Source organism: Humulus lupulus, chromosome 8 (genome assembly GCF_963169125.1).
Source record: "Humulus lupulus chromosome 8, drHumLupu1.1, whole genome shotgun sequence".
In the NCBI taxonomy this organism is placed as follows: Eukaryota; Viridiplantae; Streptophyta; class Magnoliopsida; order Rosales; family Cannabaceae; genus Humulus; species Humulus lupulus.
The window spans coordinates 118,460,459-118,477,356 of record NC_084800.1 but is presented as its reverse complement, the minus strand read 5'-3'; the positions used below and the strand labels follow the sequence as shown (position 1 = coordinate 118,477,356).

The window sequence follows — 16,898 nt, the reverse complement described above, 5'->3', positions numbered from 1 at the left end:
TGATGAGAAGTCATGGTGAAGATGTGCCTCGCTGGTGGCACCTACTCTAGGGGGATAAGTAAGGCTTCTTAGGCGAGGCATGGGTTGTGTATGACGAGACAATATGCCTTTCATGGGTTTTCATCCCGGCAAGATATGGGGTCTCGCATGGACCCTTGAGCACAAGGCACGTCGTCTTACACAACGAGGCTTATGGGCCTATGACGAGGCATGTCTTTGGTTATGGATGCTTTGGCAAGCGGCATGTGGCCCTATGCGTGAGTGACTTCACAATAGATAGGCGAGATGGGCCTCACTAGGTGAGGCGATGCAGGGGGCAGCCGAGGTGGTATCCGCGAGGCCTTGGCGCGAGACCGAGGCGGTGTCTATGAGACCCTATCGCGAGGTGCAAGGGCATGGACGAGGCGGTGTCTGCGAGGCCCTGGGGCGAGGCACAGGGGCGTGGCCAAGGCGGTGTCCGCAAGACCTTGGCATGAGGTGAAAGGTCGAGACTGAGTCGGTGTCCGCAAGACCCTGGCGCAAGGCATAGGGGAGTGGCTGAGGTGGTGTCTGCAAGGCCCTGGCATGAGGCGCATGGGCATGGAAGAGGCGGTGTCTACGAGACCCTGGTGCCAGGCGCGGGGGCGTGGCCAAGGCAGTGTTCGCAAGGCCCTAGCACGAGGTGCAGGGGCGTGGTAGAGGCGGTGTCTATGAGGTCTTGGCGCGAGGCGCAGGGCATGGCCGAGGTGGTGTTTGCGAGACTATTGCCATCCCAAACCTATGTTTTGAGGGTCACGAGGTGGGGGCCTCATTCAAGCTGAATTTTGGTATTAACACTTGCCCCCCAGTCTATGGGATGGCCTTTAGGTGCTCTAGTAGACTTTTTGGTATGGTGTTCTCGAACCCCTTGTCGTGTTAGTGTGCTTCTTTGCCTTGGTAGTGTGAACACACTTTGGGATGGTGATCCTCATCATTCCTTGAGAGTAAATGTGAACCTATCATTTGGCTTCGCAGATCCCAATGTGGGTGTTGGACTCCATTCTTGACCATAGATCGAATATTGAATTCAATGGTTACGATGAGTTTGACCTCTTATAAATAGGCCTTCTTCTCAAGGAAATTTTTTACTCTTTCTCCTCCTAGCTTGGTGGTGCCCTTGTCTTCAAAACTTCCAAGAGGTGAGTGGTTCTATCCCTCACAAGGACATTTTGTCCTTCTTTTTTCCCCCTCTCTCTCTCTCTCTCTTGTTTTTTTTTGTATGTAAAAATCTGTATGTGCTAGGAGATTAAAACATCTATCTCCTTTCTTTTTTGTAGGTGTGTACTTTCGACCCCTGGTATTTTTGCAGCTGTGAAAGTGTGCGACTCTACCTGCTCAAGGTATGCTTTCACCCTTTCTTATGCTTAATGGGTTTAAATTAGCATTACTTGGGATGGGTTGTCTTGGCCGGAGCTCCTCCTGAGCTAATTCACATATATGCACTCGCTTGCACATATACCCTCCCTTGTACCCCGTAGTTGGTTGTTTTGAGCACTTGTGTTTAGAGGTTTTGAGCTTATTCCTTAGTGTTTTGTAGTACCCTTTCCACATACACTTGCACCCATATTACCAACCAGAGGCGGCTTTATGGCATGTGAGGGGTCGTCTGGCGTTCCTCGGGGGTCGAGTTTGTAGACTTATCCTCAGACTCGGGGTCTCCCGAAAACAACCCTTACCAAAACTATGACACCTTCAGGAGGGCCCGTATACGTCACCTTGAATGCGTGGCCGAGATTAGGCATAAAATATGGGTCGTGGAGAGCGAGATAGACTCGACCTTGAGGGGTGATGGAGTCCCTTTCTCCTTTGACCTTAATGACCACATTGCAAGCCTTAGAGTGAGCCTTTTTGACCTACAAATGGAGTTGGAGTTCATGGAGGGAACCTCCCTCCTGAACCCCCTACCCCGTATTCTCTCTATAGTAGCCCCGAGGTCACCCCTGGTTCCCCTCAACCCTTGTCCTTAATCCACCCGTGTTTGATGCTTCCACACTCAATGTCTTGGTGGAAAACTCAAGAAAGAGGAAGAAAATGGAGGGTAAAGTGCTCTGTTTTAACCTCACACTTTTCCTTTGGTTTTACAGACATGTCAAAGAGAATGAGACGACAGGTGGCTCCCGAGAAGCCAGACTTCGGTCCTTTATTGGCGTCAACCATCATTTCTAACGTGTTAGAAAACTAGCGATTAGAGTTGTCCGAGAAGTACCACATTAGTAAAGAGTACAAGCTGTAAGTACCCTCCAACAAGTGTCGGACTGATAATCCCCCCCAGGGCTATGTCGCTACGAGAGAACAAATTTTGAAGGCGGGTGGGTCCATTCCCTTACACCCGTTCTTCATCATGGTCCTGAATCACTTTGACCTTGCTCCACTTCAGCTAGCACCTAATAGCTGGTTGACCTTAAGCTGCCTGTATATGGCATCCGTGAAGCTTAACGGTCGCGCTCCCACGACCTAGGAGGTGCATTTTATGTACAATATCATGCCCACTCCTAAATCTAAAGGCTTCTACTTTTTACAGAACGCCAACTCTCACGTCTCCTTGATAGAGGGTTCTGTTTCTAACCCGGGTTCCTGGAAGTAGGACTTTTTCTTTGTGAAAGGTCCCCTTTCCGTCCGCGAACATTTCCGCTCATCCCCAAGTAAGTACTTCAAGTCTTTCGTTTTATATTGAGTTTACTATTGTGGAACTTATACTTATATTAATAACTGAGTTGATTATTCAGAGAGCTTTAGCATCCCCGACATTCCTGAGTCAGAGGCGGTGCCAGTAGATGTCTTCCTTGATGCAGATCCTGCAATGAAAATGTCTGCCCATCTCTTTACCGTGGCCAACCTCAATCACTATGGTCTATCTAGGGTTTTGGAGCCTGAATTGTTATGGCACATTTCTGAGTGAAAGAAGAAGGCAACTCTGGCAGAACCTCACTCGGAAGAGGGTGATGTTGAATGGGTGCTTGGGGAGGTTTCCCCTGAGTCTAAACGTCCAGCTCGGATATCTCCATCCTCCAGGGGGTGTCCATCTTTTGTTCCTACGGACCACAACACAGCTTCTCATTCCCACGGTCCACAGACCATACAAGGGTGCTTCGTTATGCCTTTCTACGATGAATATGATAATCTTCCTTACGCTCCCACTAGTCATGGCCATTCAGGGTACCCTTTGTCTGATGTTCTTGTGCGCCCTCCTCCCTCGATGAGTGGGTCATCTGTCCCTGCTCACCCGGGCGCTCCTGATTTGGAGGGGACTTTCTGGGTGGATCGCACATTAGCCCCTTTCATGCAAAGGTATGCCTAAGTTTTCGAGGGTATTCACGAGACCGAGTGGAGAGGTCTCGAGAATTTTACCATGGCAGAGTTTGGGGAGACCCTCCTGCGCTCCACAACTTGGGTGAATTCATGCACCTTACATTGGTCTTTTTTGTGGTTTGGGCTCCTTGTTTGCTCACTTTTTTCTTCCTTGCAGGCTTCTCTGGTGGCTCAACACTTCGTAGACTCGGCACAGGGCCTATCTGCATCCAATGCCGAAAGGGATCGTCCAACAGTCAGGGTTCAGGACCTCGAGGGACAGCTTGCCGATGTCAACCTCAAGCTGGAGAAAGCCCTGGCGAAAGCCTCTTCATTTGGTCTTTCATTTTCTCTTCGAACGTATCTACACAAGTACCCCTGCGTATGAGTTCTTCAATTTCCACCTTTAAATGAGTGCATTCCACCGTGGTGTGGCCAATGTCTTTATGATACTAACAGTATTTTCTGGGGTCTCTCTTTGACGATCTCTCTTCATTGGTGGGGGTCTCCTAAAGGGGACTTGATTCTCATTCGCTACAAAGATATGCTCCCTAGTAAATCAGTGTAGAAGGTGTGGGATGTTTTCCTAGGATTACTTTCGTGTTTGTGCTTCCTCTGGTGGTCATCTTTTTGCCCTTCATACACTCTTTTCTTTTTTGCGTCATTCGATCCTTCAGGGGCTAAGGGCTTGCAGATGATGCCTTCATGCTCTCATGGCCGTCTTCGACACGAATGTACTTTTGTGCCCATTCGTAGAAATCGTCTAAGTCAGTGACCTCCCTCTTCAGCATGTTAGCCCACAACTTACTATCCGGGCGCACCCCAACTGTAATGGCCATTTTTAACTCCCCACGGGTTAGACTTTCTACTTTGGCTGCCTCCATATTGAACCTATGGATATAGCTCTACAGGCTCTCTTCTTCTCCTTGTTTCATATTAGCGAGGCTGGTGCTTGGCAAGGTATAATCATGCACAACATGATGTTGCTGGAGAAACTCGTTGAAAAATTGTTGCCATGACCTAATTGTCCCTGACCTCAGCCTCTTGAACCACTTGTATGCAGGCCCTTTCAGCGTGACGATGAAACAGTGAAACCTTGCTCTGCTATTGATCCCTCTCAGCTTCATTAGTTCATTGAAGGCATCCAAGTGGTACTTGGGGTCAGTGGTGCCCTCATATGGGGTCATATGAGGTTCTTTAAAGTTAGCCGGGAGTCGTTCAAACTGGATTTCTTGCGTGAAGGGTGACTCGTAGTTGAATTCTTCATCGGTAATGTGCCCCCCAGACACCGTGACGATCTTGCTCCGAAGGCTCCTCATCTCGGTATCTAGCTCCTGTTGCCTCCTCTTCAATGAGTCCTTCAGCTCGGTAGGGTTGGCCTTTCTTTTCTCTCTGCCCTTCGGAGGGGCCATAGGAGGTGCCATCCTTACTTCTGACCTCCTCCCATTGAGCTTTTCTCTTAGGTTAGGGGGCGCCTCCTTAGAGGTGACTTTGGCTTCGTTCTTACGACCAGCGTCATCCTTCTGCCTTTGCTCCTGGGGGTATTTTGCCGGCCTAGGTCCCTCATGGTACTTTGTCTAGGGAGTGTTGCTGGTGGAAAGTCGGGTTCTGCCATCATCTATGTGGACAGTCGTTTCCGATCTTTCATGCTCTTTCTCCTTATTTTGGAAGGGGTATGATCGACTCACCTTGCAGAAGGTCGTTTAAAACCTCCTGCATGTTCTCTAGTGTGTTTTCCAACCTTCGATTCTTTTTGTGTAACTCGCGAATCTCATCCTCATAGAAGCGAGTCCTTGAGCAAGAACTCAACGAGTGGACTCGGGGACTCTTGCCTGGCCTGTACGTCGAGGGACCCGGGTCTGGGTGGCCAGAGCGTGGAGCCACCAGGGGACAAGGACGTGGGTGTGCTGGTGGCTCTGAATGATCTCTGTTGGGTTGGACAGTCGAGGATGATGTTTCCTTCTCCTCTCTTTGGGCAGGATGTTCCTCTGGCATATCTCCATGCTTAGGCGGCAGAGGGTCTTTTCTAGAGGCCCTCAGCTGTTCTCCATCTAGGCAAACCTCAACATCTTGTAGTTGAAGTAGGCGTTTCAAATGCTTTGGCATTTTTCCTTACTAGAAGTGATGAAAGAACATTGGCCTGGTACTTGTTCTTCCCACAGATGGTGCCAAACTATTGATGGTGAGAACTCGTCAACGAATAAAGGTCAGAAAATTCAAAGATATAACCATGAACTTATGGTCTTAGGAAAACTTATGGAAACTCATAGAACAACGGCAAGAGAATAATGAAAGAAAATATGTATATTGCTCTTTGAATAGCCTGGCATTACAAGAATTTCCAACCCCTTAGTTTGAGGGGTGGAATTCTATTTATAGCTTGGCTCTAATGGCCTGGGTTACAAGGTGGTCCCAGGGGACAAGAAGGAACTTGGGTACACTATCATGGTAGTGGCACATGTCTTGGTGGAGTAGAGGGTTGTGGTATCGATGCTGATAGATGGTCAGAAGCATGCAGGTCATGCCACCATGTCTCGTACTAATTCGTAGCACAACTACTTGTCGGATACGGATATACGAGTCACGCCTGTGTCTTTATCAGGGTCGTACATCTCGTACCCGTATGCGTGTCTCGTACCTGATGGTCCGTCTTATATTTCCAAGACACATCTTTTCTCCTAGGTTTCTTGTATTTTGCTAAGTGTGAAAAAGCTTACACGCCATCATGAGTAACATACTTAGTTACCTTCAGCAATTCCAGCTTGATACCAAATGATGGTTGGGCCCTTACTAGTTCTCCTCATATGTATACTTGGGAAGCTTTAGACTTTGCATTTGATGAGAAGTCGCAGTGAAGATGTGCCTTGTTGGTGGCACCCACTCTAGGGGAATAAGTAGGGCTTCTAAGGTGAGGCATGGGTCATGTATGATGAGACAAGACGCCTTTTGTGGGTTTTCATCCCGGCAAGATATGGGATCTTACATGGACCCTTGAGCGCAAGGCACGTCGTCTCACATAACAAGGCTTATGGGCCTATGGGGAGGCATGTATTTGGTTATGGATGCTTTGGCAAGCGACATGTGGCCATATGCGTGAGCGACATCACGACAGATAGGCGAGATGGACCTTACTAGGCGAGGCCTTGGTGCAAGATGCAGGGGTGGCAGAGGCAGTGTCCGCGAGGCCCTGGTATTAGACTGAGGCGATGTCCGCGAGACCCTAGCGCGAGGCCTAGGGGCGTGGCCGGGGCAGTGTCCGTGAGACCCTGGCACAAGGCGCAGGAGTGAGACTAAGGCAGTGTCCGCGAGACCCTGGCGCGAGGCGTTGGGACGTGGACGAGGCGGTGTCCGTGAGGCCCTGGCGCGAGGTGTTGGGATGTGGACGAGGCGGTGTCCGTGAGGCCCTGGCATGAGGTGCAAGGGCGTGGCTGAGGCAGTGTCCGTGAGACCCTCGCACAAGGCGCATGGGCGTGGCCGAGGCGGTGTTCGCGAGGCCCTGGCGCGAGGCGGAGGAGCGTGGCCGAGGCGGTGTCTGCGAGGCGTAGTGGCGTGGCCGAGGTGGTGTCCGTGAGACTATTTCCACCCCAAACCTATGTTTTAAGGGTCACGAGGCGGGGTCCTCGTTCAAGTCGAATTTTGGTATTCACATACCCATTTCTGTTTAATTGGATAATTTTCATAATTTGTCCCGTTTTTGGTATATTTGGCATATATGTGGTATGTGTGTGGTACTTCATTATTATTTGGTTATGCTTGGGTTACTCAGCACGAGACGTTCCTAGGAGGCAAGCTAGTGGGAAAGTCACAACAAGATCCATACTTGACTCGGAGTGAGTCAAGGGGTAATTTGGGTATTTAGCACATTACTAGGATATTGGGTAATGGGAATAAATATTTGATGATAAGTTAGGAGTTAGTGAGAACAGGGGGAAATTATGGGAATTTTAACTATTTGACCCCAGTGGGAATTTTCGAGACCCCGAACATTAGGATTTGCTTGAGGTTACTTAAGCTTGAAGTAACTTGTCAGAATTATAAAAGAATGTTTAGAATGTTCTCTCTCTTTCTCTCTCTCCCGTTCCCTTTTTGACACCGATCATATTTTCAAAGGAAATTTGAGTTTTAGGACTCGGATTCAAGCAAGGATCGAGGCATAGCGATTCTAGGGGAGATTAGAAGCTTATTACCTAGAGGATTTAGTTGGGAAACAACTTATTCAGAGGTATCCAAGTTTAAGTTTTTGAGTTTTTATGCTTTTATTAGATTTTATGTTTTGATGAGTTTTTGGATGGTTTGAGAATTGGGTTTCGATAGTTTTGGGCCATTGGAATTCTTGGGAACTTTGTTTTTGGGATTTGGAAATGTTTGGATAGGTTTATGGAGAATTTAAAATGAGAAAATGGATGTTTTCTGGCTAGGTTCGAGTTCGAGCTACGACCCTATTCTTGGGCACCGCAGCTCATACTTGATGAAGTATGTGATTGGTGTTGCTAGGCTATTTGAGCCGCAACGCCAGTTAGGAGCGCCGTGGTGCTAATGCAGTCAGAGAAGGGTTTTGGGCCCTGACTTGAGTGGGGCTGCGGCTCTAGTGTTTGGGGCCACGACTCAAAAGGGGAAAAGTGGTCAAAGTGGGTTTTTAGTCATGGGAACTTAAACCTAAGGTCTCGGGATCGATCTTACTACCCGATTTGGTAGGATTCAACGTCCCGGAGGCTAGGACTTGGTCCGGAAGTATTTATTTACTCATTTTTTTATGGGGTTTTATATTATGGTTGTGACTAGGTTATCACTAGGGGCTGGGAAACAGGATCATGCTTGAAGGTTGGTAACCTATGCTTGGACCAAAGGTAAGAAAACTACACCCATAATGGGATGCATGCGATACATGTGATTAGGGCATGACATGAATATTGAATATGGAATTGATCAGAGCTTAAGTCTCTGTAAATGTGCATGATCATAATTATGCTAGTGATTGTTGAGTAAGCATGCTGAATGCCCTATATTTGGACATTTGACATATGATATATGCCTGGTTGCATTGCTTACTTGTGAGTGGCATTGATGCATTACTCAGAAACGAAAATGGTGTTAGCACTGGCCGTATGATATTGGATTATGAGTCAAGAGCGACATTAGCGTATTGAATGCATAGCTGAAATTATTAGATCTAATCAACATGAGCATTAAGAAAATTAAAAGCGTTGGCCTAGTCTAAAGGCTAGTTACTTAGAGCCAGGGCCAAAAGGCTCAGGTGACTAAAATGTCACATGGATTAGGGTACAGGCCCCCAGAGTGTGACTCATTAGTCACCTATCCAGAGTGTGACTCATTAGTCACCTATTCCGAGTTAGGGTGCAGAGCCCCAGAGTGTGATTCATTAGTCACCTATCCAGAGAGTGACTCATTAGTCACCTACCAAGAGATTGACTCCTTAGTCATCTATTCAGGGAGCAGATCCCCAGAGATTGACTCAATAGTCATCTATTCAAGAAATAGGTCCCCAGAGATAGAGTCATTAGTCAACTATCTGGACGATGGACCCCATAATCATTTATTTGGACTAGCTTGCATGCATGAATAAGATTATTACTACTAGGCATGCTTATTATGATTTAGTAACATGTTATTACCTGTTTATGAGCATGTTTAAGTTTTTTGGCTGAGTCTTGTCTCACGGGTGCTATGTGGTGCAGGTAAAGGCAAAAGAAAGCTGGACCATCCTTGAGTTAGAGAGCTTAGGTGATGATGTGTACATATGCAGCTGCTCAACCACCACGACCAAGGGTTTAAAGAGGAACTAGGGTTAAACCCTATTTTGTTGCTTAGGTTGGCTGGTTGTAAATCTTTTATTGTAAGTAACCTTTAAAATATATTTTGGGATCCCAATGTATATAGTAAATGTTTTAGTGAAACATTGTATCTTTGACCAAAATTTTTAAACCTAAGCCGTTAATCACATTTAGATACACGATTATGGCCAAATGACTCATTTAAAGAGTTTAGCACTATTTAAAATGCACAACGTAACGGTCCCTGGGTATTAGGGGCGTTATAATGACTATACATTAGTTTTGTGAATTAATATAGTCCTTAGACATGTGAACATGTGAATTATCATGATATTCATGAGTTATATTTACCTAACAATATATGTGAATGAAGAGGCATGTTAGTATGATAAATCGCATATGTTGACAATTTGAGATATAAACATGTTAATAAAGTATTTGCAAATATTTGTGACATGTTAATAGGTATGTATTTTATCCTATTACATTATGTTGATGAGTGATTAGTTGTCATTTATTTTGAGAATGGAGAGAATTATTGGCTACCTTTTATTCTCCAATTTAAGTGATGAACATCTCATTTTATGAGATAAGAAAAGATGAACCTAAGGGGGTTATATCTTTTGATGAATGTGTCTTTCTATTGCAAGAAAAATGGATCAAGATGTTGGTTTTATGCCCATATAAAACCATGTCAGACATGTAACACAATTTTATATTGTCAATAACAAAAGTAGAAACCATTTAGTTTGACAACCGTGTTTCTTGCTTGTTTTATTACATGATTAATTGAATAATACAAGCATTTATAAAATCCTGAACATATAAATAATTACAATTATAGTGACTAGGTCATGGTGGATTATATTTGTAATTATATGTTCCAAAGAACGAGTCCTAAGAATAAGTCAGTGCATTGGATTTTCACTGATCTGGTAATCTACGATATGATCTACTTACACATTCGGGGTGTGATGTCTTATGCAAGACATTGACCAAGTAAATAAGATCAGATGTATTTTGTTACATTGGACTGGATCGATATTGATTATTGATAAGAAAAGTAAGTATCATTATTATCTAATCTAATCATATCATAACGTTCACCATAGGTCAATTCAATCTTAATTTTGAGTGATTGATATTGTTATAAATGTAATTATTCAAGTTTTTTGATTTGTTCGTTACCAACTTACCCTACAGACTAGCTCATACTTACATATTGGAGATTTGATAGTGTAATTGAGTGGGAGTATTTATCATAGACATGGAATCTATAGCTTATGTTTAAGAAGTGAAATGTTGATTTCCTTATAGCTTGGTTCAAGTGCTAAATGATAGAGTACTCATTTCTATAATTAAGTTTACGAAAATATCATTTACAAGGAACTTTGTGGGTGTTAAGGATAAAATACTAATGAGGGATAAAACGGTAATTTGCACCCATCTCATTAGTATATCATCTATAGAGGTTTGAATAACAGTTATGGTTAAAACAACGGATTGCGTATTTACATTTGGTGTAAAGCATTATATGAATTCAAGATTGCAATTCTGAGTCTATAGTGGAGTCACGAGGAATTAATAAAGTAGTGAGATTATTTGTTATAAATAAACTCACGTTAACTTATTGGAGCTTGAGTTCATGGATCCATGGTATCATCTCTTATAAAAATGAAACTAGTAGTCTTGAATAATTAATTCAATTATTAGTTATCAAAATATCAAATTGATTAGTTCAATGCAAATAAATAATGTTAAATTATTTATTGATATTTTGTGAGAAAAGAAACAGAAGAAACTTTGAGATTTTTATTGCAAAGTGTCAAAAAGAGAGTATTATAGCCAATTGGGACAATTTTGTTAGTATTAATATTAATAAATGTGAAATTCTATTTTTTAAGATTACCAACTGAATTTAACAAATAATTTAATTGAAGCGGGATAGTTAAAGAAATGTTTGAATAGACAGATATTCTGATGTATCAAGATAGATTGTTGATGAATTAGAATACACAAACAGAAAGTAAATAAACAATATGTAACGTGACACAAGAAGTTTTTTAAGTGGTTCACAAAACCTACTCCACGGGGCCACGCCTAGAGATAAAATCAATTAGTAAAGTCTCAAAAGTACAAAAAGCAATTGTCTTATACAAGTTTAGACTCCCTCTAAAACTTTATTGCAACCTTGAAGTACTCCACGTTAATAATCTGATTTTGACAATCACCAAGAGCACAAAACCCCTTCTGATCTTGATAAGTGCTTACTTCATCTTGAAGTAAGACTTATGGAAATCTTCTCTTGACCTGTCCAAGAATAAAAAACACAAAGCACAAACAAACAAAGAGATAGTATAACAAAAACTACGATTGACAAGTAAAATAACTCTTCAAGAACATAAAGCGCTAGAAATGGTGAAGAGGTAAGAATGGCTGCTGCTTAGGCCTAGTATTTATAGAGTTTAAAATCCCCTAAGCTAGCCAATTTCGTTAATGGCCTAAATCAGACCAAATTGGAAAGTTAGTCAAAATAACTTCTCATTTCATTTACTGCAGGAATTTCCAGATGTGACAGACAACCATTCTGTAGCATCAAGAAATTGACGAACCTGGTCTTAAAACCCAACCAGGTTCATTTCGAAATTTCCTTCCTTTGGGCACAATCTTCATTCAATTTCCTCATTTTAGACAGATAAAATCATGGTAAAATATACATAGAATTATTCTTTAATATACATACTCATTATAGACAAGGTTACCATAAATATTTAAAGAAACTTGACTATATATCAATTGCATTTAGTAAAGAATTGATTCTTACCAAAATGTGACACAATCACACTTAAATACCCAATATATAATTTTGAAAAATACCATTTAAATGAAATATATTTATTAAAAATGTTAGCCAATAATAGGATTTTACAATCTCCCCCTTTGGCAATTTTATAGACAAAATATATTTTTAGCAATATGAGCTCAAAAACCTACAACAAACACTTTATTAGAAAAAAAAAGTTCCTAAGAACTCCCCCTACAAACAAGCATACTAAAAAAGAAAATAATTGTCAACTTTTTGGACAAAAGTTTAGCAAGACATACCACACAACTCCCCTTGAAAATAGGGTCTAGAGTTGTACAAAAAACAAAACATAAAAATAAAACCATGCAACAATCCAACTACTCCCCCTTTTTGTCTATCAAGGAGCCAAAGTAACAATAATTAAAAACAAAAAACAAGGAACATGGTCTTCGGACAAACAAGATAAAATGTAAAAACATGAAAAATAGAATCAAACACCCTTGGCTAAGGCCGTCAGCTGAGAAAGGATTGCTTGTTGAGTGGCCTCCAATGTTCCAAGTCGATTCTGTACCATTGTTAGATCAGTCTTGACAGCGAGCATTTCTGATATGTCAGGACCAACACCAGATGGAACAACAACAGTGGTTGTGGAAACAGAGGGAATAACCAAGGACTTGGACTTCTTCAATACTTTATCTTTCCCTTAAAATGGCTTGAATGTGGGACCAAGGAGAGGAATCTCAACTGACTCATTTGGCATCAGGACATCTTTATGAGATGTCAGAATCTTAAAGATGAGATGAGTTATTTTTTGCCTTCCTTAGAGAAATAATTTGGTCCATAATTAAGGAAGGAAGATCTACCTGTGCACCAGAACCAATCTTGAACAGAAAGAATGCCAATTCTTGAGACACAACAACTGTGTTAGAGGAGGGCATCCAGTTGGACAGTGAAAACTGCATAAGCATAGCATAGGTGTATGTAAGATCAAGAATGGAGAGTGATGTGCTTGGATTCCATGATACCTTTTGTCCTACAAGCTCTGAAAGGACTAGGTCCTTATTAAATTCTAGGGTATCCAGAATGACACCAATGGGAAAATTTAGGGCAGTAGCAATATCTTTAACTGTAAAAGAAAACCAATGACCCCGAACATACACTTTGCCATACATAAAGGAATTATGATTTAGAAAATCATCAGTAATGTTAGCATAAAATTCCTTGACAACCCGATCAACATACTCAGAATAGCCCTGTAAAGAATCTAACCACTCTCTTTCTTGCAAAATACCAATCACCCCAAACACCCTATGAGTAGCAAGATTAAAATTCTTTTCACAAATAACCTTACGGTTAGCATAATAAAAAATCACGGGCTTCTTTCCCTTGGAATCAGAAGGTAGAGGTTCAGAAGGCTCAGACTGAGTATCTGATGCATCAAAACCATCATCTAATTCAACAACGCGTTCTTCAGAGGCAACCAGATCATAAAGTTCTTGGGTAGATTCAGACCTTTTGGTGTTCTCAGAACTTGAGTGCTTAGAAGGATTGGCTGCTTCACCAGATGGGTCCTCAGATGGATCAGCCTTAAACGAAGAACATGCATGTGGAGTGATTTTGAGTTTCTTTACAGGAGGAGATTTCTTTGGAGGAGAAGGCTTGCCTCGTTTTCCTCCTTTCTTCGCGTCTGCCGATGAACTAGAGGCAGTTTCTTTGGAGCGAGTCCAGGATGAAGGCAATATTCCAGAAATAGGTTGTGTAGCAGTAGGGGATCCTTTTGATTTGGCAGTCTCGAGTTTTGAGGATTTAGGATTTGGAGCAAGTGACTCGATTGCTGAAGGAAGGGTCTCGGTAGGCACCACCTCTTTAGTTGGTGGTGCGGGTAGAGAAATTAGAGTTGGAGACATGGATGGAAGCACTAACGAAGAGGTTTTGGACACAGGGAAGGTCTTTTTCTGAGCCCTAATCTTGACAGAGGAATTCAAAGATGATCCTGAAGCTGCAAGAGGTGAAGCTGATGAAGTAGAACCACTTGCAGCAGCTAAAGGTTTGGGAGCTCCGGTGGTCTTAGTTCGAGCCATGGGTTCCTGCACACTTAGACAGTCGAGAGAAAAAACAAGCGGAAAACAAGAGAGAAGAAAAAAAAATAAAGTGTGATAGTGGAAGAGTGATTGTGGGAGTTGAAGCCAAGCGTGGGATATAGGCTTAACAAAAGGGGTAGTTACCCGTTTTTTATTATAAGAGAAAAAAGTGCAACTTTTGTCTTAATTGTGACCAAACCAAAAAAGGCAACAAATATATATTTTTTTAAAGGAAAATTTTCAAATTGTCCTTTTTCTTCACATATTACACAATTAATAATTAGACAACCTTAACTTTAGAGAAAATGATAACAAAAATAACACAATATCATATTGGACAAAAAACAATAAGCACCGAAATTCACAATACCCCACGAGATTCAATCGTTTTTTTAAAATATTTTTTTTTATTTTCAATATTCCTTTTTATATTTTTTTTTTATATAAACGACGAAAATATTTCCTTCTGCTGTTATAAAAAAAATGTGAAACCTGAAAAACAATAATCAACCAATACAAAAATTAAGTGAGTACTAATAATGTTAGAAAAATTATTTGATCCATATAACATGCTTGAGAGTGTTGGAAGAAAAATAAATTTTTCTAGAGCACAAAGTATTTTTAGGAAAAACATTAACATAGAGGATAAGACTTACATTTTTTTACGTTTTCTTCATACAGAACATGTATTTGTGTGTGAGGTGTAAATAATAGGGTCATTGCCCATGTTGGCAATTTCTGCCTTTTTCTGTAGTACCCAAAGGAGACGCTGTCACATTACACCACTGGTAGCCCTTTTCAATGGTAGTGTGTCATCTACATAGGTCCAATTACATAGTCTCAACTTACTCAAGGCTGGCTTTCACACACTGGCATAGGTAGCTCTATTCTCATAAAGGAACCTAAAACTGAAGAAGATTTGATAATTTACCTCAATGCCCTCTTAGTAGGCGATTTTTCCAAAAATAAATTGTGAAGAAATTTTTATTTTGAAACCAATAAACTTAGCATGTCCTATATTCCAAAATAATTAATCTAACAGAAGGTAATCACAAAAGTTTTGCAATTTTTTGAGATTCCTTTAACAATAAAAAACACAAAAGAGATAAACAACTGGAATGGTCATGAGACAATAAAGAATTACATACTACAAACCCCCAAGGATTTCCTAAGGGAATCAAACCGAATTGAATCAAGGGACTTAGTGAAAATATCAACAATTTGCTTGTCTGTTTCAAAGTATTCCAAGATTAGTGTTTTATTTTCAACAAGCTCTTTAATGAAATGGTGTCTAATATCAATGTGTTTTGTGCGTGAATGTTGGCATGATTTTTAGAAATATTTATTGCACTGGTATTGTCACAAAAAATGGTTAAGGTGTTTAATTCAAACCCATAGTCAAACATCATTTGTTTCATCCATTGTAGCTGAGTACAGCAACTGCCAGCTGCAATGTACTCGGCCTTGACTATAGAAAGAGATATGGAATTCTGCTTTTTTCTATGTCATGACACCAAGTTTTTCCGTAGATAAAAACACTCTCCACTTGTGATTTTCCTGTCATCTGCATTACCTGCCCTATCAGCATCACTAAAAGATACAAGATTAGAATTTGTTTCTTTAGAGTACCAAATCCCATATTATAAAGTACTGTGAACATATCTAATAATTCTTTTAACAGAAGTCACGAGTGACTCCATGGGATTTCCTTGGTACCTAGCGCATACCCCAACACTATAACATATATCAGGATGACTAGTAGTGAAATACGAAAGACTACCAATCATACTGCAACATAAAGTGGGATCTATCTTAACTCCATTCTCATATTTTTTTTTTAATTTAATTGTTGTTCCCATGGGAGTTTTGGTATGGTTTGTACTATCAAGCCCAAGTTTTTGGCATACTTACTTTAACATATGAACATGCCATATTCTGATTGCTTGACCTACAAACCTAAAAAAATATGTTAATTCACCCACCATACTCATCTCAAATTTGTCTTTCATTTAATGAACAAATTCCTACACTTCAGAGTTAGATGTAGAACCAAACACAATATCATCAACATATATTTGTGTAATAATTATGTATTTCTTCGTTCTCTTAATGAAAAGTGTTTTATCTACTCCACCTCTATGATAACCATGGGACACCAAAAATTGTGTCAATCTTTCATACCATGCCCATGGGGCTTGTTTCAAACCATACAAAGCCTTTTTTAATTTGAAAACATGATTTGCAAAATGTGGATCTTCAAACCCCTTAGGTTGTTCAACAAAAGCCTCTTCATTCAAAATGCCATTCGAAAAAGCGGATTTAACATCCATTTGATGCAATTTGAAACCCATGATGCATGCAATAGCTAATAACAATCTAATCGATTCAAGTCTAGCAACATGTGCAAATATTTCATCAAAGTCCACACCTTCCACTTGAGTGTACCCTTGTGCTACCAATCTAGCTTTGTTTCTTACTATTGTGCCAAATTCATCACTTTTATTTTTAAAAATCCATTTTTTTCCCAATGACATTAGTGTGATTTGGTCTAGGCACAAGGGTCCCCACATCATTTCTCGTAAACTGGTCCAATTCTTCTTGCATAACTTTAATCCAATATTCATCAATTAAAGCTTCTTTCACATTTTTTTTGGTTCAAGTGAAGAAGTGAAACACACATGTTGAACGAGATTCACATACCTTTTCCTTGTGACCATGCTCTCCTCCAAATCACCAATGAGATCAGCAGGATAATTCTTTTTCACCCTGGTTGAGGGTTCTCTACGCATGAAATCAGTGATGATTTTTGGCATTTGTGTCTCTGTCTGTTCAGATGGTGATATATCAGACACCAAGGGTGATGGTTCAGTTGATGTGTCTAACGCAGCATGCAAAATTTCTGATACATCTTTT

General features: G+C 41.3%; 1 protein-coding gene across 1 annotated transcript; it reads right to left on the bottom strand.

The window, feature by feature from the left end:
* Positions 1 to 12,394: 12,394 nt before the first annotated feature.
* Positions 12,395 to 13,985, bottom strand: LOC133795990 (uncharacterized). Its single transcript, XM_062233473.1, has 2 exons — positions 12,768 to 13,985; positions 12,395 to 12,586 (listed from the first exon to the last, which is right to left on the bottom strand). The coding sequence occupies exons 1-2, from the start codon at positions 13,983 to 13,985 to the stop codon at positions 12,395 to 12,397; spliced, it is 1,410 nt and encodes a 469-aa protein (XP_062089457.1).
* Positions 13,986 to 16,898: the final 2,913 nt, after the last annotated feature.

Coding starts and splice junctions, on each gene's coding strand:
- LOC133795990 (XM_062233473.1), bottom strand. CDS start 13,985: ATGGCTCGAACTAAGACCACCGGAGCTCCCAAACCTTTAGCTGCTGCA. Junction 12,587..12,767: donor AGATTGGTTCTGGTGCACAG/GTAGATCTTCCT, acceptor AAAGTATTGAAG/AAGTCCAAGTCCTTGGTTAT.